The sequence below is a fragment of the Salmo trutta genome, chromosome 3, assembly GCF_901001165.1.
Source record: "Salmo trutta chromosome 3, fSalTru1.1, whole genome shotgun sequence".
Taxonomy (NCBI): domain Eukaryota; kingdom Metazoa; phylum Chordata; class Actinopteri; order Salmoniformes; family Salmonidae; genus Salmo; species Salmo trutta.
In genome coordinates this window covers 59,223,778-59,249,870 of record NC_042959.1, presented here as the reverse complement: position 1 = coordinate 59,249,870, position 26,093 = coordinate 59,223,778, and the positions used below count along the sequence as shown (strand labels likewise).

Below are 26,093 nucleotides of genomic sequence, written 5' to 3'. Positions count from 1 at the left end.
ACATTCCAAAAATTACATGAATGTTATTTTTTCCAGACCTCTCTTTTCTCTCTGTCTTTAAGTATCACCATTTTTTAAATTTATTTTATTTTTCTTACTTTGATATCTTTCCACCTCACCTCTCTCATCGCCGCGATTGTTTGTGCAGCCGAGGCAGCTCTAGAGGGTGGGGTTTATTCACCTGTGGGGAGGTAGAGGCAGGCAGGTCTGGAGGAATGATCCAGGTTAACTTATTCATTGTGATTTACAGTATAAGGCTAAACTGATCCTTGATCAGATGTCCAGTAGAGGGCGATGGTACTGAAAATACAAAGTCACAGACTGACTGATCTCCCTCATGCAGCTCTCTCTCCATCACACAAATCACATCCCTTATCTGTCCTGTAACTGTTTAGGGGATATGCAGCTGCATTAGTTTTAGGGGAGAGATGTATCTTATCAAAAGGCAACTTAGATGAAATGGTGCAGCACTGAACCAGTTTCTCATTTCTAATGAGAGCCAGGGGAGACGCGGGAGGAACTGAATGTTTGTAGAATGCCTTCTATGAATTCTATTAGTCATGTTCTGAGTATAACCCCCATCGTCAGATTCAGCAGCACAGTAAAGAGACTCATAATAGGAGTTCACATCTCCATCTTTGAGCAGCTCATCCATCTGTGTGTTTTCTGTAGTGGAATGAAGTGGATGTGCCTCTGTGTGAAATATGGTTGCAGTGGAACAGAGAGGCGAGATACGGTATGTCGCAGGATGGAGAGAGAGAGAGACAGAGATAGACAGAGAGGAAGAGAGAAAGCGTGTGAGAGAGAGTTGAGAAGTGACCAGCTGCCTAAGAAGGCGCAAGCTAGGAACACTGGAACAGAGATCGCCAAAGACATCCGTCAGGGTTTCTTTTTCCATCCCATCGGAAGGCCTAATATTATTATATTAGTTAAAAATCATAATTCTGCTGTAAGGGGAAGTTTGAGTCACAGAGCAGTGAGCTAACGGAACTTAACTGGTCCTGGTTCTTCCACCTCTTAGGGGACTAAGGGGCATGCCAGTTTGGGTCACTGGCATGATGAGGGGAAAATAGGGCAGTAGTTGGCTTCAGCAGCTATTTCTTTCTTTCTCTTTCTCTCTCTCTCTGTCTCTCTCTTTCTTTTTCTCTCTCTCTTTCTCATTCTTTCTCTCTCTCTCTTTCTCTTACACACAATCTCTGGCTCTTTTCAGGTGTGAGATGGTGACATCATCAGAGAGTGACGGTATGATAGATGTACTCTGAGTATCCTGCCACCCCACCTACCTGCCTGCCTGTCCAGAGGGGTGGCAGGATACCTGCGTGCCTGTCCTGCCTGCCTGTCCAGAGAATCTCTCTACACCACACAGTCATTCAGTACGGAGGAGTCCTAATGAAAAGAACAGAACAGGGCAGTGGGTGCTTACTATAACTCCTTCACACGTCATATTTCCATATTCCCACTCACATTGAATCAAGTTGGACCAGGTGGGCACCACCACACATAGAGCTCAAACACACCAAGATGAACAGTCAAAAACAGAGAGTGGCCGTCCTATCGCCTCTGTACACAATAGCAGACGTCATTTTCTGTTCATTTCCCGACAATTCTACATGTTGAAATGTTCATCGAAACCCAGCAGGCGATTGCTAACACACCGCAGCCACCCGCTGATTTTAGCCATTCGTCTTCGTGATGTGTCTGAGCTCATTCATGTCAGGTCAGGAGACACATCACTCAATTCTCTGGAAATGTACAGTCATGAATATAACTACTGTTCCCTAAAAGATGGAACGAGATGTGACATACTATGGGGAGTCAACGACCAATCCTATTCACATGAAGCAAACAGAAAGCAAGCCCAAGGGGCCAATGGATGCCGAGCCTGCCGTCGGAAGCCCCACCTTCCTGGCTATAATACCGGGGCTCGCATACATTTCCTCAATTCAGTTCCGCCAAAAAATATTATACCTCATTCCCTCCTTCAGGGAACAGTAGTTATATTCATAACTGTACGTTCCTTTTCAGTCGGTCACTATGTATAACATACTATGGAGACATACAATCACATCTCAAGCTGGCTCAAACGGTACCAAACTAGGAGGCCCTCAGCACCCCAAACAGACACAGATTCCACTGGCTCCAAAAAGGGGTTACAGAAGCCACCTTTTCCAAAAAATTTTACCCAAGAAGCCTGAAATGTCAGAGCCTCATGAGGCCTAAGCTGTCAGAGCCCCATATAGGGAACCAGAACCTGCTGCAACTTGGATATGCGCACTGACATGCTGCCACTGCAGCCCAAGTCCATTGACCACACAGTTCCAAGAACAATACTTACCTGTTGTGACTTGGGAAAGCGCACACAAAATCACAGGATCACACAGAGACCCAAAGAGTCTGGAATGCCAGAACTCACACAAGGAGCCACAAGTCCAAAACAACAGGGCACCTGCTGTGGCTTGATAATGCACATTCGATCTCCGCCTCTTCAATGAACCACGGCTCAAACCTACAGGGCAAGTGGTAACCCGGATAAATGCGCAATCTGCACACTGCCAGACATCAAGGCAACCCAAGGCTCAATCCCACAGGGGAACTGTGGTAATCCGGATAAATGCGCAACCTGTACGCTGCCTAACAACCACTTCCAGACCCAGCCATAAGAAAACTATGAGCCACCCTGGGAGCAGTTACATACAAGTGATAAAACCTCGCCTGTGGGATACCCCAACTTGCTGCAGCACAGATATCATCAATTGTCATGTCCCGAACAATGCCCAAGGAGCCACCACACGCCATGTGGAGTAAGCACACTCACAGCTTGGTGACCCTTGTCCTTTGTTGTCATATGCCAGGGAGATAGCCTCCACAACCCAACGAGAAAGACACTGCTTAGAAAGCACCCTACCCTGAGTTGGATTAGCGAAACTGAGAAAAAGTTGGTCACAAACTCTGGTATCCATGGTCCTATCCATGTACATGCGTAAAGCACCCACCGGACACAGGCCATGTAACCTCCGTTGTTCACTGGAAGCAAATGGAGGAGGTGAGAAGTGGAAGAACTCAAATGACATAGGTATAACCTTGGGAGCAAAAGCTGCTTTAGGACGTAACATCACTTGTGAGAAAGGACCTTCAGGTACACAGACTCCAGTGGTTTAAACGGAGGCTTACACAGAGTGTCCAGGACCAAGGCCTAGGCCGGTGCCATAGGCATAGACACTGGTCTGAGCCAACGCATGCCTTTCAGGAACTGCACCACCAGAGGATGAGTCCCCCGGGTAGAGCCTTCAATGTGGAAAAAGAAAGGCCCTGACCAAAAACCTCTTGCAAGAACATCAAAATGTCCACCAAAGAGCTCTGAAAAGGAGAAACTCCTTTAACCTGGCACCAACCCTTAAACGCACACTACTTATATGTAGAGGGCGCAAGCGTAGACTGTATAGTCATAATCTCGTTCGAGGGTAAACTCCTAGCTGTCAAATTCAACCTTTCAGTGGCCAAACAGATCCTGTATCTGTGGTTGTGGGTGCCAAACTCTCCCGTGCGCCTGGAGCAATAGATCCCGATGACCCACCACGGGTCTCCCATCTAACAAGCGGATGATCTCTGGGAACCATGGTTGTAGGGCCAACGGAGAGCCACCAGAATCAACAACAGACCCTCCTGACGGACCCACTCTACGGTGGCGTGAATCAGGTCCACCGGAGGAAACGCATAGAGCAAGGTCCAAGGCATCCTTTCCTAACGGAGTGCCCAGATCCCTCATTGAGAAAAACAGACAACAATGCGCGGTTTCTCGCAATGCGTAAAGCTCTATGTCGGCCCTGCTAAACCGGTCCCATACAGTTGGCCAAATCACAGCGCTCCCTATCCCAGTAAGGATGCATCTGTCATAATCACCCTACAGGACACTACCCTGCCCATGAGAACCTCCTGCAACAACAGTTGCGGGTCCCTCCAAGGAGTCAATGCCCTTAGGCACGACAGGGATACCTTGAGAAACTGATGGCAGTGGCGAGATGCATCCAGATGCGTAGCAATCACCCAGCGCAAAAACAGATGCATCAACAAAAGGCCCAGAGGCACCAGAGCTATCATAGAGGCCATCAGACCCAATAACCGCAGGCACCAGCGAAAAGACACTGAGTGCCCCAGTTGAAACCGTGCCAGACAGAGCCAGAATGCAACCCTCCTCTGTTCGGACAAAAACGCATGATTCATAACGGAGTCTAGAACGAGACCCAATAACTGAATGCGCTGAGCAGAAGTCATACAACCTTTTCTTGTGATTCACTATGAACCCCAGCAACTGAATATGGAAAACCAGCGTGGCAGTGTGGAGCTCCACTTGTTCTCTCGCTACGACCAGCCAATCATCCAGATAGGCCAATATTCTGATCCCTTGGCACCGGTGCCAAAGCCACCTCCACCACCATAGAAATGGTGCAGGCAATAGGCAGAGCCCGAAAAGCAGGAGCAGAAACCCACACCCTCGAAACGTAGCCTCAGAAACCTTTTGTGGGGAGGGTGTATAGCCACATGAAAATATTCATGAAACAATCGCTGGGATGAACCGAGTGCAATAGACGGCGAAGTGTGAGCATTTTGAACTTGCAAACCTTGAGCTGCTTGTTTAAAACACGCAAGTCCAAAGTGGGACACAACGTTTAATCTTTCTTGGTAACTAAGAAGTACTGGCTGTCCCAACCACTCTGTACTTCTGACACGGAACCACCCGAATATCCTGCTTTTGAAGGAAAGAGGAAATATTCTCTCTCAAGAGGTGCTAGGACGTCGGGAACCATTGACGTAATGATGCCACGAAAAGGAGGAGGGTGCACAGCAAACTGTAAACCGTACCCCCACGTCACCGTCCTCACCACCGATGGTGAAACTGTGCATGCCCACCACTGGATGGAGCATGCTGCCAGTCTCCCATACATTAAGTCCTGAAGGGGCAGAGCGCCACCCTCAGGACTGGGATCATTTGTTTTTTTTCTCTTTCTTGTTTTCATATCCACCACTCTTGACAACCGTGTTTCTGAATGTGGGGAAGGAACTGTGTTTATTATGCCCAGACCTAGACAACACCGCACTCTCGATACTCCTGAACAAAGAGGAACCTTGGGTAGAAAAATAATGTTCTTTCATGGTACCTCTGTTCTGATACCTGACATTTGGTTTGGGGACTTCAGCAACCAGTAACTTGCCCCCATTGACCAAGCCACTTGGGAGCACTGTTGCCCTTGTTGGTGAAATTGGCTCATCCAAATATATCTGCTTGTGCCTCTCAGGAATCCAGGACAACGTCAACCAGAGGTGATACAGCTACATCGATATGATACATCTGCAGCATAGTGACCACATTCAACGACCGGGCCGCCTCACCCTCAGCCTGCTACACTTTGTCCAGCTGATCCGCCGAGAACCAGCACTGTTTAGTCAGAAGTACTGTGCTGGATTAGCCCCCTCGATAGCCTCTGGGGCTAAATAGCTCGCCATCCATCGGCAGTGTGCTAACGAACCCCACCTCCTCCATACCCTTTACATTCATGAACTCATCATAACCTGGTAGCACCAGCCTGGCTGAATGAGGGGACTCCCAGGTCGCCATTAGCTCATCTGCAAAATCTTTAAAACAGGGGTAAGCGACGCTCTACCGCTGCAGGGACAGAAGGGAAAAACCTTCCCCCACACCTGGAAGACCTCTGCTGCGGGGGAGAAGACATTCAATCACCTCTCCCCCACCGAATCCAAAGCCGGGGCTTCAGACTCCCACAGATTGATGTCATCTGATTCAAACTCTGGAAACCCACCAGTGTCAACCAAGGAAAGTATATCATCCCTGGAATCCGGACTCCTATCATCTCCGGTTCAAATTCGGCAGGTTAGCCTTTTTGAACTTACTCTTACCACTGACCATCTTACTCAAGTAAGGGAGCACTGGCTACACAAGCAGAGCAGAAAGAAGTTATCTATTAGCAAACACAAAAACCAATACCAAGACCCAAAACTCGCAACATCAAGGGGGACGAGTACGCTCTCCCCACTAAAAAAAGTATTTGATCCCCTGCTGATTTTGTACGTTTGCCCACTGACAAACAAATGATCAGTCTATAATTTTAATGGTAGGTTTATTTGAACATTGAGAGACAGAATAACAACAACAAAATCCAGAAAAACGCATGTCAAAAATGTTATAAATTGATTTACATTTTAATGAGGGAAATAAGTATTTGACCCCTCTGCAAAACATGACTTGGTACTTGGTGGCAAAACCCTTGTTGGCAATCACAGAGGTCAAACGTTTCTTGTAGTGGGCCACCAGGTTTGCACACATCTCAGGAGGGATTTTTTCCCACTCCTCTTTGCAGATCTTCTCCAAGACATTAAGGTTTCGAGGCTGACATTTGGCAACTCGAACCTTCAGCTCCCTCCACAGATTTTCTATGGGATTAAGGTCTGGAGACTGGCTAGGCCACTCCAGGACCTTAATGTGCTCTTCTTGAGCCACTCCTTTGTTGCCTTGGCCGTGTGTTTTGGGTCATTGTCATGCTGGAATACCCATCCACGACCCATTTTCAATGCCCTGGCTGAGGCAAGGAGCTTCTCACCCAAGATTTGACGGTACATGGCCCCGTCCATCGTCCCTTTGACGAGGTGAAGTTGTCCTGTCCCCTTAGCAGAAAAACACCCCCAAAGCATAATGTTTCCACTTCCATGTTTGATGGTGGGGATGGTGTTCTTGGGGTCATAGGCAGCATTCCTCCTCCTCCAAACACGGCGAGTTGAGTTGATGCCAAAGAGCTCAATTTTGGTCTCATCTGACCACAACACTTTCACCCAGTTGTCCCCTGAATCATTCAGATGTTCATTGGCAAACTTCAGACGGGCATGTATATGTGCTTTCTTGAGCAGGGGGACCTTGCGGGAGCTGCAGGATTTCAGTCCTTCACGGCGTAGTGTGTTACCAATTGTTTTCTTGGTGACTATTGTCCCAGCTGCCTTGAGATCATTGACAAGATCCTCCCGTGTAGTTCTGGGCTGATTCCTCACCATTCTCATTATCATTGCAAGTCCACGAGGTGAGATCTTGCATGGAGCCCCAGGCCGAGGGAGATTGACAGTTCTTTGCTGTTTCTTCCATTTGTGAATAATCACACCAACTGTTGTCACCTTCTCACCAAGCTGCTTGGCGATGGTCTTGTAGCCCATTCCAGCCTTGTGTAGGTCTACAATCTTGTCCCTGACATCCTTGGAGAGCTCTTTGGTCTTGGCCATGGTGGAGAGTTTGGAATCTGATTGATTGATTGCTTCTGTGGACAGGTGTCTTTTATACAGGTAACAAGCTGAGATTAGGAGCACTCCCTTTAAGAGTGTGCTCCTAATCTCAGCTCATTACCTGTATAAAAGACACCTGGGAGCCAGAAATCTTTCTGATTGAGAGGGGGTCAAATACATATTTCCCTCATTAAAATGCAAATCAATTTATAACATTTTTGACATGCGTTTTTCTGGATTTTTCTGTTGTTATTCTGTCTCTCACTGTTCAAATAAACCTACCATTAAAATTATAGACTGATCATTTCTTTGTCAGTGGGCAAACGTACAAATCAGCAGGGGATCAAATACTTTTTTCCCTCACTGTAATCCTAAATTAGAGCCGAATCTCGTAACTTTCTTGTTCTTAAAATGTTCTAAATTGCGTGACATGTTCTTCCTTCAGGCGAGCAGAAATGCAAAGAATTTAGGAAATGTATGCGAGCCCTGATATTATAGCCAGGAAGGCGGGGCTTCCGAGGGCAGGCTCGGCATTGATTGGCCCGTTGAGCGTGATTTCACTTTGCTTCAGGTGAATAGGATTGATCGTTGACTCCCCATAGTGACCGACTGAAAGGGAACCAGCACTTTGACAGCCAATACTGGAATTAATCAACTGGATATGATTCATACAGCATTCCATTCCCAAAAGTATCAGAGCCTCCATTTCTTGTGAAGTCTCTATTTGTATTTATTTGTATTTATTATGGATCCCCATTCGCCAAGGAAGCAGCTACTCTTCCTGGGGTCCAAACACATTAAGGCACTTACATTACTCATTAAACAAAAAATAAAACAGTACATCATATAACATTATTACACCACTACATACAGTATCTACAACACAAAATGTATAATACCACCATAAAACAATATTACAATGTACGTGTGTGTGCTAGCATGTGCACCTGTGTGTGTGTGTCTCTTCACAGTCCCCGCTGTTCCATAAGATATATTTTTATCAGTTTGTTTTATCTGATTCTACTGCTTGCTTCAATTACCTGATGTGGAATACAGTTACATGTAGTCATGGCTCTATGTAGTATTATGTGCCTCCCATAGTCTGTTCTGGACTGTTCTGGATTGTGAAGAGACCTCTGGTGGCATGTCTTGTGGGGTATGCATGGGTGTCTGAGCTGTGTGCTAGTAGTTTAAACAGACAGCTCGGTGCATTCAGCTTGTCAACACTTCTTACAAAACAAAGTATTGAAGTCAATCTCTCCTCCACTTAGAGCCATGAGAGATTGACATGTATATCATTAATGTTAGCACCCAGTGTACTTTTAAGGGCCAGCCGTGCTGCCCTGTTCTGAGTCAATTGTCAATTTCCTAAATCCCTCTTTGTGGCACCTGACCACACGACTGAACAGTAGTCCAGGTGTGACAAAACTAGGACCTGTAGGACCTGCCTTGTTGATGGTGTTGTTAAGAAGACAGAGCAGCGCTTTATTATGGACAGACTTCTCCTCATCTTAGCTACTATTGTATCAATATGTTTTAACCATGACATTTTACAATCCAGGGTTACTCCAAGCGGTTTAGTCACCTCAACTTGCTCAATTTCCACATGATTAATTACAAGATTTAATAGAGGTTTAGGGTTTAGTGAATGATTTGTCCCAAATACAATGCTTTTAGTTTATGAAATATTTAGGACTAACTTATTCCTTGCGACCCATTCTGAAACTAACTGCAGCTCTTTGTTAAGTGCTGTAGTGATTTCAGTGGCTGTAGTAGCTGACGTGTATAGTGTTGAGTCATCCGCATACATAGACACACTGGCTTTACTTAGGTCCTGTACAGACTGTTCTATTCTGTATTTTCCCATTTCCCGTTCAAACTGTAGAGGTCGATTTTGTTTTTCCTAATTTAATGTAGATTATACGATCTCGTCTCTTGTGAGACTGTTAGGAGAAGTATTTGTATTTGTCTAATTGCATCAGTTGCTGACTCAAATGTACTGTAGTTCTATCCCTGTTCTCATTGGTCATGGTTGAGATTTTGAGGACGTCTTGAGGGAGGTCTTTGGTCATATTTGACTTGCTGAGGCTTTAGGTCTATTAGACAACGTCAAGGAAATAACAGAGATCACTATGTATGTGTAACTATGCTCGGCTCATAGGGTGTACAGGTGAGCCACACTCCACAAAATGGCATCCCAACACTTATAATTGACCTAAATAACAACTTCATAGGACGCTTTAAAGTCTTTCTAAAGAATATATATAATTCATCTCAAGTCACTTGCTGGATAAAGGTTAAGTAAAATAGGATACTTTATTACGTGATTGTTAATCATTCTGAACTCTTAGCACGAAGATCAAAGTTGACCCCTGAGACTTCTCTGAAAGATTTCCCAGGGCAGTGACAGGTAACAGGCTGAGGAAAAAAAGAAGACCACAAAAACCCCAAAGTCACACTTAATCTGATTACACCCCCACACCACAGCAGATAGTAGGTTAAAATGGCGGTTGTTTGTTTTTTTCCTTAGCAGATCCCCTTATGCAGGGCACTCAGTCCTAGGGTTCATTTGACACATCCAGTGTTTACACAGCTGGTTATGTGCTGAAGCACTTCAAGGTGAAGTGGCTTAATCCAGAAGGGGCACAGACACACAGTCAGCAGGCAGCACGTCTGCACTCGAAGCGTTTGTAGGCCTACCCTTTGTGGTACTTTTTTAACAATGCCCACCTCTCTGCTTTGCTCAGCTCGGTTTTACTCTCGTCACTGGTTTGTTCCTTTTGGCTGAGAAGAGAGAGGTGTATACTGATGCGGAACACACACACACACACACACACACACACACAGCAACACACACACAACACAGAGAGGGAGAGAGAGAAAGAAAGAGAAAGTATCTGTGGCTCTTTGTCTTATGTTTCACCCCCTCCGCTATACTCTACTATGCTCCATACAAAAGCCACATGGAGGGTCTGCTTCTAATCTGGCATTTCTGGGGTCTCGATTTGTTTTGCCACAATACTCTTCCCGTGCCCAAGACCCACTCAGTGCAGATTCAATTAGATAACTGAATAAAAACGCTGAAGGATTGAAATTGGACATGGTGTTCGGAAGGCAGCTGGCCCACAGCGCGAGCTACAGTACAGTCAAACGGACTGCATAGTGAAGGAGGGAATGACAGAGAGAGGGGGAGAGAAAGGGAAAAAGAGAGAGGGGGGGTAATAGATCTGAGGACTTGCTAATCAGTACTAGAGGTCTAAGCTTTCTTGTCCATTTCCCAGAGTCAGCAGTATTACCATGGCCTGCTGCCCACCTCCCTGTGTTACAACATACTGTTATGTCACACACGGGTGTGATATGCATTAGAAAGAAATGGAACACAATGCTCTGTCTTTCCATAAGCCAAGGAGGATAGAGAGGATGGGTCGTAGCCAGGTAAAGCCTTGTGATGCTTTGCTTGACCACGTCATGTGCTGCTGGTGTAATGGTGTAAGCCAATGCCCTCAATGACCTGGCTTTCGTCTGGAGCTTAGTAAAACGCTCCAGGGCGGATCAGACCCAAATAAACACACCTAGAACAGACCCAGCTATTGGCTCATTCTCTCTCGGATCCCATCCCACAACACACTGACTCTGTGTGAGATCAGATCATGGTACAACCATACAAAATACTTCACAATTGATTTACTTAACTCTCCTTAATGCTTTACATTCAAGAGAACAGTGGGACACGATACAATTCTGGGGGGTTTAATTTAACCTTTATTTAACTAGGCAAGTCAGTTAAGAACAAATTCTTATTTACAATTACGGCCTACCCAGGTCAAACCCTAACCCGGACGAAGCTGGGCCAATTGTGCGCCGCCCTATGGGACTCCCAATCACGGCCAGTTGTGATACAGCCTGGAATCGAACCACAGTCTGTAGTGATGCCTCTAGCACTGAGATGCAGTGCCTTAAACCACTGCGCCACTCGGTACCCCCGAGTTGTACACCATGTCTGACACCATGTCTGTTACAGGTTTACTGGTGTCAAAGGCCGTCTCTCTCATGAGCCAAGCCAGGATTAGGGTTCTGAATGGTTCCGAGGACATTGATTCCTTCAACAAGAAAAAAAAGGAAAAAAAGAGAAAGTGATTTGAGTCAGACTGTGAAGGAGTAACAATAACAAGTGTTTATACCCCGGTGACCCTGGGCAGACCCTGGATGATGATGGTAAATTCCTTGGAGGTTGTCCTCTAATAACAGAGCTTGTATTATTACCATGCTCTTCTGAAGGGATAATAGACGGAGCACGGTTCAGGGGCCTTTGATTACAACCAGTCCAGTACCAGATAGTCATTAGAGTTATTGGATTGCATTGGAAGGCCTCTCTCTCTCTCTCGATCTATCTCTCTCTCTCGATCTCCCTCTCTCTCTCTCACACACTAAGGTATGTTGTTGTTGTTCTCTCTCTCTCTCACACACACTAAGGTATGTTGTTGTTCTTCTCTCTCTCTCACACACACTAAGGTATGTTGTTGTTCTCTCTCTCTCACACACACTAAGGTATGTTGTTGTTCTCTCTCTCTCACACACACTAAGGTATGTTGTTGTTCTCTCTCGATCTCTCTCACACTAAGGTATGTTGTTGTTCTTCTCTCTCTCACACACACACTAAGGTATGTTGTTGTTGTTCTCTCTCGATCTCTCACTCTATCGTTGTTGTTCTCTGTCTGTCTCTCTCTCTATCGTTGTTGTTCTCTGTCTGTCTCTCTCTCTATCGTTGTTGTTCCCTGTCTCTCTCTCTCACTCTATCATTGTTGTTCTTTGTCTCTCTCTCTCCCTCTCTCTATCGTTGTTGTTCTCTGTCTCTCTCCCTCTCTCTCTCACACACTAAGGTGTGTTGTTGTTGTTGTTCTCTGTCTCTCTCTCTCACTCTCTCTATCGTTGTTGTTCTCTGTCTCTCTCTCTCACTCTCTCTATCGTTGTTGTTCTCTGTCTCACTCTCTCTATTGTTGTTGTTCTCTGTCTCACTCTCTCTATCGTTGTTGTTCTCTGTCTCTCTCTCACTCTCTCTATCGTTGTTGTTCTCTGTCTCTCTCTCACTCTATCGTTGTTGTTCTCTGTCTCTCTCTCTCACTCTCTCTATCGTTGTTGTTCTCTGTCTCTCTCTCTCACTCTCTCGATCGTTGTTGTTCTCTGTCTCACTCTCTCTATCGTTGTTGTTCTCTGTCTCTCTCACTCTATCGTTGTTGTTCTCTGTCTCTCTCTCTCACTCTCTCTATCGTTGTTGTTCTCTGTCTCACTCTCTCTATTGTTGTTGTTCTCTGTCTCACTCTCTCTATCGTTGTTGTTCTCTGTCTCTCTCTCACTCTCTCTATCGTTGTTGTTCTCTGTCTCTCTCTCACTCTATCGTTGTTGTTCTCTGTCTCTCTCTCTCACTCTCTCTATCGTTGTTGTTCTCTGTCTCTCTCTCTCACTCTCTCGATCGTTGTTGTTCTCTGTCTCACTCTCTCTATCGTTGTTGTTCTCTGTCTCTCTCACTCTATCGTTGTTGTTCTCTGTCTCTCTCTCTCACTCTCTCTATCGTTGTTGTTCTCTGTCTCTCTCTCACTCTCTCTATCATTGTTGTTCTCTGTCTCTCTCTCTCACTCTCTCTATCGTTGTTGTTCTCTGTCTCTCTCTCTCACTCTCTCTATCGTTGTTGTTCTCTGTCTCTCTCTCACTCTCTCTATCGTTGTTGTTCTCTGTCTCTCTCTCACTCTCTCTATCATTGTTGTTCTCTGTCTCTCTCTCTCACTCTCTCTATCGTTGTTGTTCTCTGTCTCTCTCTCTCACTCTCTCTATCGTTGTTGTTCTCTGTCTCTCTCACTCTATCTTTGTTGTTCTCTGTCTCTCTCTCTCTATCGTTGTTGTTCTCTGTCTCTCTCTCTCTCTCTCTCTCTCTCTCACACACTAAGGTGTGTTGTTGTTGTTCTCTGTCTCTCTTTCTCACTCTCTCTATCGTTGTTGTTCTCTGTCTCTCTCACTCTATCGTTGTTGTTCTCTGTCTCTCTCTCTCACTCTCTCTCTCTCTTTCTCCTCTCTTCGCCCTCCACGTTCTCGCTCTCTCTCTCTTTCCTTTTCTTTCATTCTCTCTCCTCCACTCTCTTATTTTCTATTTTCCCTTACACACGCACACAAACACGTATTCGCATGCACACGCACGCACGCACGCACGCACACACACACACATACACACACACACACACATGCGCACACACACACAAACACACACACACGCACACACTCCTTTTCAATCTGTGGAAATACCTCCACCCAGCCCATCTATCAACCAGCCTCTCTGGCCTCGTGCAGGGCCCTCATCAGGTTAACTTCTTATCAGGGTGCGCTGGGCTACCTGTACACACACGCACATACACACACATAAACACACATATGTATGCACGCACACACATTCATGTTATTTAATTGACCCTTTTATTTCTACTGCCTCTGCCTCTCTCTGTCCAGATGGCCAGCAGTGCTGCGCTCACAGGTCTGCTCTGCCTGCTTCCATATACAGTATAATCGAATTCTCCTTCTTTGTGATGTCATCTCCCATTAGTTAGGATGCATCCCAAATAGCACCTTGTTCCCTATATAGTGCACTGCTTTTGACCATAGGGCTCTAGTCAAAAGTAGTGCACTGTAAAGGGAATAGGTTGCCATTTGGAACACATACTCAGATCAACTGGAAGTGTGTAGGGCTCCCCAATGACGGCACCAACTATAATACTGTGAATGGAATAATGTTGTTATTTAGAACATTCTAGGGAATACACTGACTCACATCCCACATGGTTGGTGTCCATGTAAGCAACAACAAATTATTTAGTGTAGTGTTTTTTCAGTGTCTAACACAGAGAGAGGGGAAACGGGAATCAATACTGAAGAACTTCGTCTCAGAGGGCAGCAGCCAAACATATGTGTGCTGGCAAAGAGCGACAGGTCAGTAGCAGACTCACGCACGCACACACACACACTCAGACACATGTGCGCACACACTAACACAGGCACGCATGCGCACACCAACACATGCACACCGATGCACACATATGCACGCACACACACACATACAGATATATACACACACACAGAGAGAGACACACACACATACATATATACACACACACACACACAGACACACACACACACAGAGAGAGAGAGACACACACAGAGAGACACACACACACATACACATGCAGCTGACCTGTAATACACCTCAGCAGCTGCGGTGGCACTTACAGCAGTGGGTCATTATAATATACAACAGGGTCAGTTAGTGGCAATCGTCATGTTCATGGATGCCTGCCTTCAGACTAACTGCTTCTTGAACACAAACACCAAGCACTCACCCATAAAAAGCTTGGAAAACAAAGGACTGTAAAAAAATCTCATGCTGTATCCTGTATCCTGTGAGATTGAAATGAGTTTAGTTCAGAGTAAACCCAAACTCTAGGTTATCACATTTTTCCAGGACACACATTAAATTGTTTTAGACGGTGCTGTTGTTCCAGTTGGCAGCTGGTAGCTGGAGTTTAATATGTTATTAGATGGACCTCTCATGTTTTCCTGTTTAACTGATACTTTACTTTATGAACCTTGTATATTTACTTTGTAACCGTTTTCCACTATTTGTGATGACAGAAAACACCTGTTGTGCGTCCACTTGGCTAAACCTGTTCCAAAACTAAGATTTTCCTTGGTACGATCTTGTTATAAAGTCAAAGACATTATGAAAGTGAGATTGTAAGAGGGACGTTTTAAAACCTCCCACTATCTGTCTCTCCCTAACTGTAAATGAGTGTGGTGAGATTTGTAACACATGCTACGAATACAATCACATACTCAGACCGCAAACTAAAACTGAGTTTTAGTGACACAAAGAAAATAATAACTAGAAAGGTACCACCCTAACCCTGATCAGACAATAACTAGAAAGGTACAACCCTAACCCTGATTAGACAATAGCTAAAAAGGTACAACCCTAATCCTGGACATGACCAGACAATAACTAGAAACGTATAACCCTAACCCTGGACGTGACCAGACAATAACTAGAAAGGTACAACCCTAACCCTGGACATGACCAGACAATAACTAGAAAGTTACAACCCTAACCCTGGACATGACCAGACAATAACTAGAAAGGTACAACCCTAACCCTGGACGTGACCAGACAATAACTAGAAAGGTACAACCCTAACCCTGGACATGCCCAGACAATAACTAGAAAGGTACAACCCTAACCCTGGACATGACCAGACAATAACTAGAAAGGTACAACCCTAACCCTGGACATGAATTCCATCAATCTGGAGCTCATATTTACACACACTCAGGTCCAGGTACCATTTATTTAAGACTGGATTAGTTCACTGTGAAGCTCATGCAACCCAGGCAGCAGGTTTGTGTTTAAGCAGATGGAGGAGACTTGGCTGTGGCTCCCAGGGGATGAAATCTACTCTGCCACGGAGCCTGCTCCATGTTTATCCTTGGGCTTTATTGGATGTTGATGTTGGCCGGGCAAGAGGACCTTTTGTTTAAAGGCTATTTTTAAGGGAAGAACAGAGAGGGTGGCTCTATCTGGGATTTCTTTAACAGCACACCGAACCTTAGCTAGCCTAGTGCCTAGAAGAGTCCTGAGGAAACGTAGAACCAGCGGTGACTATGAACTGACCGACAGACACTCCTGAGGCCTGGATATGTAGAGAGTTCTCAAGGGTTCTAGAGAGTCGTAGTATGTTCTCATAGTTCTCCCACTTCATTAACATGCCACAGAACACAGACATAACACATAACTCCGACTAAGGTTCCCAGATATGATTAATGAGTAGAAGCAATAGAACCATGTTTTAGAACTAGTTTTAGAATCTTAGAAGCTCTAGAACTACAGTATGCCAAAAGAACAACAAACTAAATAGTTGTTGTTGATATCATGCAGAACTTGGTCAAATACATATTTCAAATGTTAGAAGTAGTTCAGGTGATCTTGATTTACAGAGTGAGTCACAATGAAGCCAATGGAATAATTCTAAAAGTATGACGTCTGTATACTAAATCAAGTGCACATTAAGTATTTCAAATATTTTAAATATGGATTTGACACAGGGCTGATATCAGGTAAAATGCTAAAGATTCTCCTATACCAGAGAGGTCAATTAAGGTCACAGTCAGGGTCACCTCACTCTCAGATGACACTGTAAGAGTGGATCTGTGTATCTGGGAGTAACATTTGAACATTAAACCGCCTGATGAAGACACATACAGTAATGAAGCCTGGCCACCATGTTTAACACAACAATAGAACAATATGTACAGTAACTGTACTGTATAGCCACCAAGGCTTCAGATAGTATCACAGTTAGGTGTGTGTGAATGTGTACTGACCTTGTCATGAACCTCTTGTTGGTTACCATAGAAAAAAAGTCATATTTCATTTATTTTGACAAAATGTTTTGGGGAGGGGGCTTTTTCAACATAAAAGGCCTAGACACATGACATCATTGGCAGAGAGCCCATACAGTGACGCGTGGGTAAAGCACGGGAGGAGGGGAACGGCGAGCACCTGAGCACTGTTTAAAGATGACTCATGGCAAAACAAACTGAGGGTCCAATGGCCCCTGACTGGGTCTGGCAGCTATAAGCCTCTTCCTCCAGGCTCCAACTATGTGGCGTAAAACAGCAGCGACGCGGAGAGAGAGATGTGAAGAGAGACTGGAGAAGAGACGGCAGCTCCCCTGCCCTGTCTCGGCCTGCTTGGTCGTTCTGCCTGTTGGTCAGGTTGCCCAGGCTGAGACAGGCAGGCAGACGAACAGGCAGGCAAACAGGCAGGCAGGCGGATGGACTGGCAGGAAAATAGGACAGACAGACAATGCGGTCACTACCTCACTGACAGAGGGTAAAGGCAAGATGGTAATGACAGAGGGTAATGACAAGATGGTAATGACAGACACAGTCACCCTATTTCTAGCTCCTTGCCAACTTTGCAGCATTACCTTTTTTAGTTGTTTTATTTGTTATATAATTTGCTCAGAATGTTTCTTGTATTATTACCCACAGCCGAAACAACTTTTTGACATTAGATCGGCGGTCACTCACCAGAAAATTCAAGCAGAAATTCGACTTCCCTGACCTGGATCCTTTGTTTTAACTTCAGGGTGAGCTCTATTCATCCCGGGGCTGCACCAAAACGCTGACAACAGAGAAGAGGAAGAATAAGTGGTGACGTGCATACCATCCACCGCTTCCGAGTATTTTACTCGCTAAAGTTGAGTCCCTGGACAATAAAGTAGATGAGCTCAGGGTGAGAATATCCTTCCAGAGAGACATCATGGACTATACCATATTCTGTTTAACGGAATCATGGCTCTCTCTGGATATATTGTCCCTGTCCATTCAGGCAACAAGTTTCTCCATCTATTGCGCGGGAGAGGCAGAGGGGTTTGTTTCGTGATTAACAACTCATGGTGTGATTGTGGTAACATACAGGAACTCAAGTCGTTTTATTCTCCTGATCTGGAATACCTCACCATCAAATGCCAACCACATTACCTCCCGAGATAATTTCGTTCATTGTCACTGTCGTGTATACCCCCCCCCCCCAAGCCGACACCGCGATGGCTCTCAAGAAACTACACTGGACTATGTGCAAACTGCAAACCGCATATCCTGAGGCCGCATTTATTGTATCTGGGGACTTTAATAAAGGAAATCTGAAGAAAACGCTACCGAAATTCAATCAACACATCTCCTGTGCTACACACACATCACAAACTCTTGATCATTGCTACTCTCCCTTCTGGGACGGCTACAAAGCCCTCCCCCGCCCTCCCTCCGGCAAATCAGATCATACCTCCATTCTACTGCTCCCCACTTATAGGCAGAAAATTAAACAGGAAGCACCAGTGGTAAGGACTGTTAAATATTGGTCTAACCAATTACTTCAAGATTTGTTGATCACGCGGACTGGGAAATGTTTCTGGTCGCCTCTGAGAATACTATCGATGTATACACTGACTCGGTGACTGGGTTCATAAGGAAGTGCATAGAGGATGTTGTTCACACTGTGACAATTAGAACCTAACCGAACCAAAAAGTGTGTATAGATGGCAGCATTTGTGCAAATCTGAAAGCGCAAACCACCACATTTAACCATGGCAAGGTGAATGGGAACATGGACGTGAACAAACAGACCAGCTATGACCTCCGTAAGGCAATCAGAGGCAAAACGACAGTACAGGGACAAAGTGGAGTCACAATTCAATGGCTCAGACATGAGACCTTGTGGCAGGGACTCTAGACAATCATGGATTTTAAAAGGAAAGCCAGCCAAGTTGCGGACACTGACACCTCGCTCCTGTGTAAGCTAAAAACATACATTTCTTGCTTTGAGGAAAACAACGTTGAGCCGCCGACAGACATATTCAATCTCTCCATATCCCAGTTTGTTGTCCCCGCTTGTTTCAAGATGGGCTCTAGAGTGGCACAGCAGTCTAAGGCACCGCATCTAAGGCACCGCCTCAGTGTTTAAGGCGTCATTACAGACACCCTGGTTCGAATCCAGGCTGTATCACAACCGACCGTGATTGGGAATCCCATAGGGCGGCACACAATTGGCCCACCGTCGTCTGGGTTTGGCCGGTGTAGGCCGTCATTGTAAATAAGATTTTGTTCTTAACTGACTTGCCTAGTTAAATTAAGCTTACATTATAAAAAAGATGTCCACAATGGTTCCTGTACCCAATAAAGTGTAGGTAGCTGAACTAAATGACTATCGCCCCATAGCACTCACTTCTCTCATCATGAATTGTTTTGAGAGGCTAGTTCAAGACCATATCACCTCCACCTTACAATCTAGACCCACTAAAATTCGCATACCGCTTCAACAGATCCACAGATGATGAAATCGCGATTGCACTGCACACTGCCCTGTCCCACCTGGATAAGAGAAACACCTATGTAAGAATGCTATTCATTGACTATAACTCAGCCTTCAGGTTCTGGGCTTGGGTCTGAACCCTTCCTCGTGCAACTTGGTCCTTGACTTCCTGACGGGCCGACCCCAAGTGGTGAAGGTAGGCAGCAACACTTCCGCCATGATGATCTTCAACATGGGGCCCCAAAGTGGTGCATGCTCAGCCCCCTCCTCTACACCTTGTTCACCCATGACTGCGTGACTACGCACGTCTTCAACTCAATCATCAAGTTTGCTGACGACACAACAGTGGTAGGCCTGATTACCATCAATGACGAGACAGCCTACAGGGAGGAGGTGAGAGCCCTGGCGGAGTGGTGCCAGGAAAATAACCTCTCACTCAACGTCAACAAAAAGAAGGAGCTGATCGTGGACTACAGGAGACAGCAGAGTTCACGCCCCCATCCACATCGACAGTGCCGCAGTGGAGAGGGTCAAAAGCTTCAAGTTCCTCAGAGTGCACATCACAACCTAAAATTGTCCCTTCACACAGACAGTGTGGTGTGCAAGGTGCAAGACCCTAAGTCTTTTAGCCTTAGGGTCTGTGGGCATTGTTTTTGAATCTGTTAGGAGAGGTGGGTGGAACCTCTGGAGGCTGAAGAAATGCACCATTGAGAACATCCTGTAGGGCTGTATCACCGCCTGGTATGGAAATTGAACCGTCTGCAAGCACAGGGTTCTGCGCATGGTGGTGCGGTTAAGCCAACGCATCATCGGGGGCACGCTGCCTGCCTTCCAGTGGGGGAAACAATTTAAGGGGAAAAAACTACTTAATACATTTTTTGAATAAGGTTGTAACATAACAAAATGTGGAAAAAGTGAAGGGGTCTGAATACATTCTGAATGCACTGTACGTCTCTCAGTGTCGTCCTCTCTGAAGAGCATCATACGTACAGTGTTCAGTGTGTCTCGACCATGGAGCTGCTGTGAGTAACAAACCACAGCCCCTTTCTCGCCTGCATGGTAATTTTTATTTATAATTTATTTCATGCTAGCCATAGGCATTTCAGAGAGTGCTTGTGGTTTTCACCCCCAGCTTGGCAGGAAAGAGAGACACCTGCCCAGCATCTGCTGGGTGCATGGCTGGGATTTCATGAATTGTCTTTCAGGGTGAGGAGTACTGCGAGTGTGTGTTTGGGTAGGTGGTTTCTGGTCTAGTTGCTGGTCCAGCCAAGGTTGTGGGTTCATGGGTTCAAACTAGTCCTCAGTCTGTCTCTGCTTCTAATATCCTCCTCAGACGGAGACTTCTCTGTGGGTCTGAAGCCCAGTGTGCCCGGGCTCCACAGGGTTCTGAACTCTGGAGAGGAGAGAAAAGTGTGTGCGTGTGTGTGCGTGTGCATGTGTGTGCACGTAAGCATATGCCTGAGTGTGTGTGTGTGTGTGTGTGTGTGTGTGTGTGTGTGTGTGTGTGTGTGTGTGTGTGTGTGTGTGTGTGTGTGTGTGTGTGTGTGTGTCTCGGCTGGGACAGAACATGTTTGGCTATAGAGCCAGGGGTTGAGTTGTCTGCCAAACAAAACACAGAGGTCTATCTGTTTTCACCAGAAAACTGGCAGCACTTTGGTGTCGGTTGGGTTTAGTTTGCACTAAAACATTCTCTGTTTTCATATGGTGTAAAACAATGGACGGAGATGGACAGTTATGGGCTCTGTTCTGTTCTGTTATAGACTACGTAGGTTTCAAATGCACCCTATTCTCTGTAATGCACAACGTTTGACCAGGGCCCTAGTGCACTATGTAGGGAATAGGGTGCCATTTGGGATGGAGTTTAGAACAGTACTGGGTCGTTCCTTTTCACAAAATGAGTGCCATGAAATTAGTGCCCTTTGACGTTTTAAGTAGAAATTGTGCACCAATATTGGATTTTAAAAGCCTGTTATATTAAATGGAAGTGCCCTTTAATATAGACCACATGGAGAATTCAATAAATCTGATTTTGAATATGAAAAAGGCTTGCTACAGTGCCAAAATTCAGTATTTTGACATATCCCTCCGTCAAGCTTGTGTCACTTCTAGGAAGATTTTAACCCACTTGATCCCCACATTTGTAAAGACCTAGTTATTTTGCTGCTTTGACAAAGTTGTTTCTGAAGATTATTATTTATTTCATGTGATTAGTGATTTATTTTAGTCTGTCCCTCATTTTAAGGTCAACCCTGTTATGTGAACTGAACTCTCGTTTTAATATGGTGAAACTATTCCTTTTAAAATGTTGTTTCTACTGTTTTTGGTCATTTTCTGGTGGAAAACACCAGCGGGTCGAGCATAACACGTCAACCCTGTTACCCTTAGATAGATCGAGATTATAAATGTTTTAACAATATATTGTTGGGGGAAGTTTGCATTCAATTGCCACTCCCTGCGTTACACACACACACAGAGAGAGAGAGAGAGAGAGAGAGAGAGAGAGAGAGAGAGAGAGAAGCTCAACTGGAAACCTAAATGAGGCAGTGAATGAATTTAGAGAGAAAGCACGCAGAACATTTTGCACCATTAAAAAAACGAATTCAAATTGAAATACCTATTAAAATTGTGCTAAAAATAATTGAATGTGTCATTGAAGCAATTGCACTTTATGGCAGTGAGGTGTGGGATCCACTTGCAAAACAACATTTCACCCATTGGGACTAACAACCTATTGAAATCCTGAATTCAAAGTTTTGTAAGATTCTCCTATATGTCCAGAGGAAAACTACAAACAATGCGTGCAGGGCAGAATTAGGCCAATATCCACTAATAATAAAAACAAAAAAATAACAATTAAGATTTGGTAACATCTAAAATACAGTGACCATGGCTCATATCGTTACTAAGCCCTGCAATACCAAAAATGAGCAAAGAAAAGACTCCCCTCATCCATCTGAGTTCACAAACCTGTTCTACTAACACACTGAAGTCCCAGGACCAGAACATCCAATCAATAAAAATAAACCAAATTACAACACAGTCAAAACAAAACTACGTTAATTATTGGGAAAAACAAAACACAAGCACAAAGCAAAATGCAGTATTATCTGACCCTAAATCGACAGTACACCATGGTAAACTATGACCATGGTTACTGATCAAAACCTTAGAAAAACCTTGACAAAGTACAGGCTAAGTGAGAAAACCTGGCTCCCTGTAGAGGAAAGGCTGTGCAAACACAGCAGAACCCACGTCACCGGCACCCGTGGAGCCGTTGTAGTAGAGAGACAGATCCAGAGACAGAAACAGAGACAGATACAGAGACAGATACAGAGACAGATCCAGAGACAGATCCAGAGACAGATACAGAGACAGATACAGAGACAGATCCAGAGACAGATCCAGAGACAGATACAGAGAAAGATACAGAGACAGATACAGAGACAGATTCAGAGACAGATCCAGAGACAGATACAGAGCCAGATACAGAGACAGATACAGAGAAAGATACAGAAACAGATACAGAGACAGATTCAGAGACAGATCCAGAGACAGATACAGAGCCAGATACAGAGACAGATACAGAGAAAGATTCAGAGACAGATTCAGAGACTGGATCTGTCTCTGGATCTGAGACAGATACAGAGACAAATACAGAGACAGATACAGAGACAGATCCAGAAACAGATCCAGAGAAAGATACAGAGACAGATCCAGATCCAGAGACAGATACAGAGACAGATCCAGAGACAGATCCAGAGAAAGATACAGAGAAAGATTCAGAGACAGATTCAGAGACAGACCCAGAGACAGATCCAGAGACAGATCCAGAAACAGATCCAGAAACCGATCCAGAGACAGATCCAGATCCAGAGACAGATACAGAGAAAGATACAGAGACAAATCCAGATCCAGAGACAGATACAGAGACAGATACAGAGGCAGATACAGAGACAGATCCAGAGGCAGATCCAGAGAAAGATACAGAGACAGATACAGAGAAAGATCCAGAGACAGATACAGAGTCAGATCCAGAGAAAGATCCAGAGACAGATACAGAGCCAGATACAGAGACAGATACTGAGACAGATACAGAGACAGATACAGAAACAGATCCAGAGAAAGATACAGAGACAGATCCAGATCCAGAGACAGATCCAGAGAAAGATACAGAGAAAGATCCAGAGACAGATACAGATTCAGAGACAGATCCAGAGACAGATCCAGAGACAGATCCAGAAACAGATCCAGAAACAGATCCAGAGAAAGATACAGAGACAGATCCAGATCCAGAGACAGATCCAGAAACAGATCCAGAAACAGATCCAGAGAAAGATACAGAGACAGATCCAGATCCAGAGACAGATCCAGAGGCAGATACAGAGACAGATCCAGAGACAAATCCAGAGAAAGATACAGAGACAAATCCAGATCCAGAGACAGATACAGAGACAGATCCAGAGGCAGATACAGAGACAGATCCAGAGACAGAAACAGAGAAAGATCCAGAGACAGATCCAGATCCAGAGACAGATACAGAGACAGATCCAGAGGCAGATACAGAGACAGATCCAGAGGCAGATACAGAGACAGATCCAGAGACAGAAACAGAGAAAGATCCAGAGACAGATCCAGATCCAGAGACAGATACAGAGACAGATCCAGAGACAGAAACAGAGACAGATCCAGATCCAGAGGCAGATACAGAGACAGATCCAGAGACAGATCCAGAGACAGATACAGAAACAGATCCAGAGACAGATTCAGAGACAGATACAGAAACAGATCCAGAGACAGATTCAGAGAAAGATCCAGAGAAAGATCCAGAGACAGATACAGACAGAGACAAAGGCAAGGATTTTACTTTCAAACTGACTGTCCTATCTGACCATAGGAAGAGACAGAGTGAACTATCTCACTGATGGCTTGGGTTCAGTACAGACATAAGTGTTCTATTCCTCTCAACAGGGGGTAATAAATGATGCCTCTCTGGTTGGCCCAGGGTGTTTCATCATCTGAACACTGACACTAAAATCCAGACAGCCTGCAGCCGGAGAGGGCCATGAGTGGAGGAGTCCCTGTTGGTCACAGACTTTGTATGTTTTCTTTATTCCCCTCCACTCTGTCTATCTGTCATCCTGGCCTTATTTATGGTTTCACTCCCCTGGGTCTATTTGTCTGTGTTTTACACCGTTTTGGGAAGGAAAGGTTGGTGGGTTTGTTGGGGTTTAAGGAGTGGGGGTGAAGGGGTGAAATGGGGAGGGGGGGGTATGGTTGAGGTGGGATAAGGTTGGTGGGTTATTTGGGGTTTAAGGAGTGGGGATGAAGGGAGTGAAGTGTGTGTGTGTGTGTGTGTGTGTGTGTGGAGGGGGGTATGGTTGAGGTGGGATAAGGTGGGGGGGAGTTTGTAAAATATGCAGTCAGAGTAGAAGTCACGCTGTATCCAGCCTATGTGTTGAAGGGGGGTAAGGGGGTTGGTGCATACTCACTCCCCTCCTCCTTTACTCCCCCACTGGCTGTCCCACCCTGCTCGGTCATGCGTGTGTGTGTTTCAAATCAAATCACATTTTATTGGTTGCATACACATATTTAGCAGAAGTTATTGTGGGTGTAGTGAAATGTAGCGAAAAAACACACCAAATGTGTTTGATGGATCGCGTGAAAGAGCAGGAATAGGCTTTTGTAGGCTACAGTCCAAGCTATGTCTTCCAATGGTGCGACTGCTGTCGGCATCCAAAGATTCTCCAACTTAAATAAACGCTTGGAGGTAAAGATCACAGCAGTGTTGTAGCCTACGGCGATACGGATATCACTTATTATTGATATCTACATAGTACATTGATGTGAATCACACTGCGGCTCTCTCATTTACCTATTTGCGCCTTACAGATTGGGGATGGCTGTTCACAAATCTAAATGTGTATTTGAACCCAATAATGGTTGAATTCAAGAAGTTTAAGCTGCCTATCCATTCATTTTTGGAAACCTTAAACTAATAACACACAAATTATTGTATTTTTCTTGTCTATATTGAATACATAATTTAAACATTCACAGTGTAGGTTGGAAAATGTATGTGAACCCCTAGGTTAATGACTTCTCCAAAAGATCATTGGAGTCAGGAGTCAACTAACCTGGAGTCCAATCAATGAGACGAGATTAGAGATGTTGGTTCGAGCTGCCTTGCCATTTAAAAAACACTCACAAAATTTGAGTTTGCTATTCACAAGAAGCATTGCCTGATGTGAACCATTGTCAGAGTTGACTTGGACTGGTGCAAGGTGGAATCAGATGCAGGAGACAGGTGCTGGAGTTGAGTGTCCTTTTAATAATTCGACACACAAAACAAAAACGCAAGGCACAGGGCGCTACAGACAGACTGCCTGGGAAAAACACACTCCCAATATTGCGAACAAACAATATATATAAGCGGCACAAAAGGCACGGGGCGCAGCCCGGTAAATCCTCTCTTCAATAGACTGTCAGGAAAAAAACCGTAATGAAACACTGACCACCGTCCTGAACGGACAATCAACAATCCCGCACAAAATCCCCAACTGAAAACACACATTAAATAAGTCCCCACTAATGACATACATAAAACAGGTGCGGAACAGACAGACAAAACTAAACGAAACTGAAACAACGATCGGTGGCAGCTAATAGGCCGGCGACGACGACCGCCGAGCGCCGCCCGACCGAGGAGGGGCGCCACTTTCGTTGGATCCTGTGACAGTACCCCTCCCCTGACGCGCGGCTCCAGCCGCGCGCCGACGCCGGCCTCGGGGACGGCCCGGAGGGCGAGGCGCCGGCCGATCCGGTCGGCGACGGTGGAAGTCCAACAGCATAGGGGGGTCCAGAACGTCCGCCGCCGGAACCCAGCACCTCTCCTCCGGACCGTACCCCT

At 45.3% G+C, this 26,093-nt stretch overlaps 1 protein-coding gene across 1 annotated transcript in view; it reads left to right on the top strand.

Annotated features, from left to right (window-relative positions):
* Positions 1 to 3,615: 3,615 nt before the first annotated feature.
* LOC115165664 (serine/threonine-protein kinase fray2-like) overlaps positions 3,616 to 26,093 on the top strand; it is a 32,436-nt gene continuing 9,958 nt past the window's right edge. Inside the window, exons 1-3 of the mRNA XM_029718933.1 lie at positions 3,616 to 3,731; positions 23,000 to 23,066; positions 23,322 to 23,510. Coding sequence (XP_029574793.1) covers positions 3,616 to 3,731; positions 23,000 to 23,066; positions 23,322 to 23,510 — 372 coding nt within the window. The remainder of the gene's footprint in view (positions 3,732 to 22,999; positions 23,067 to 23,321; positions 23,511 to 26,093) is intronic.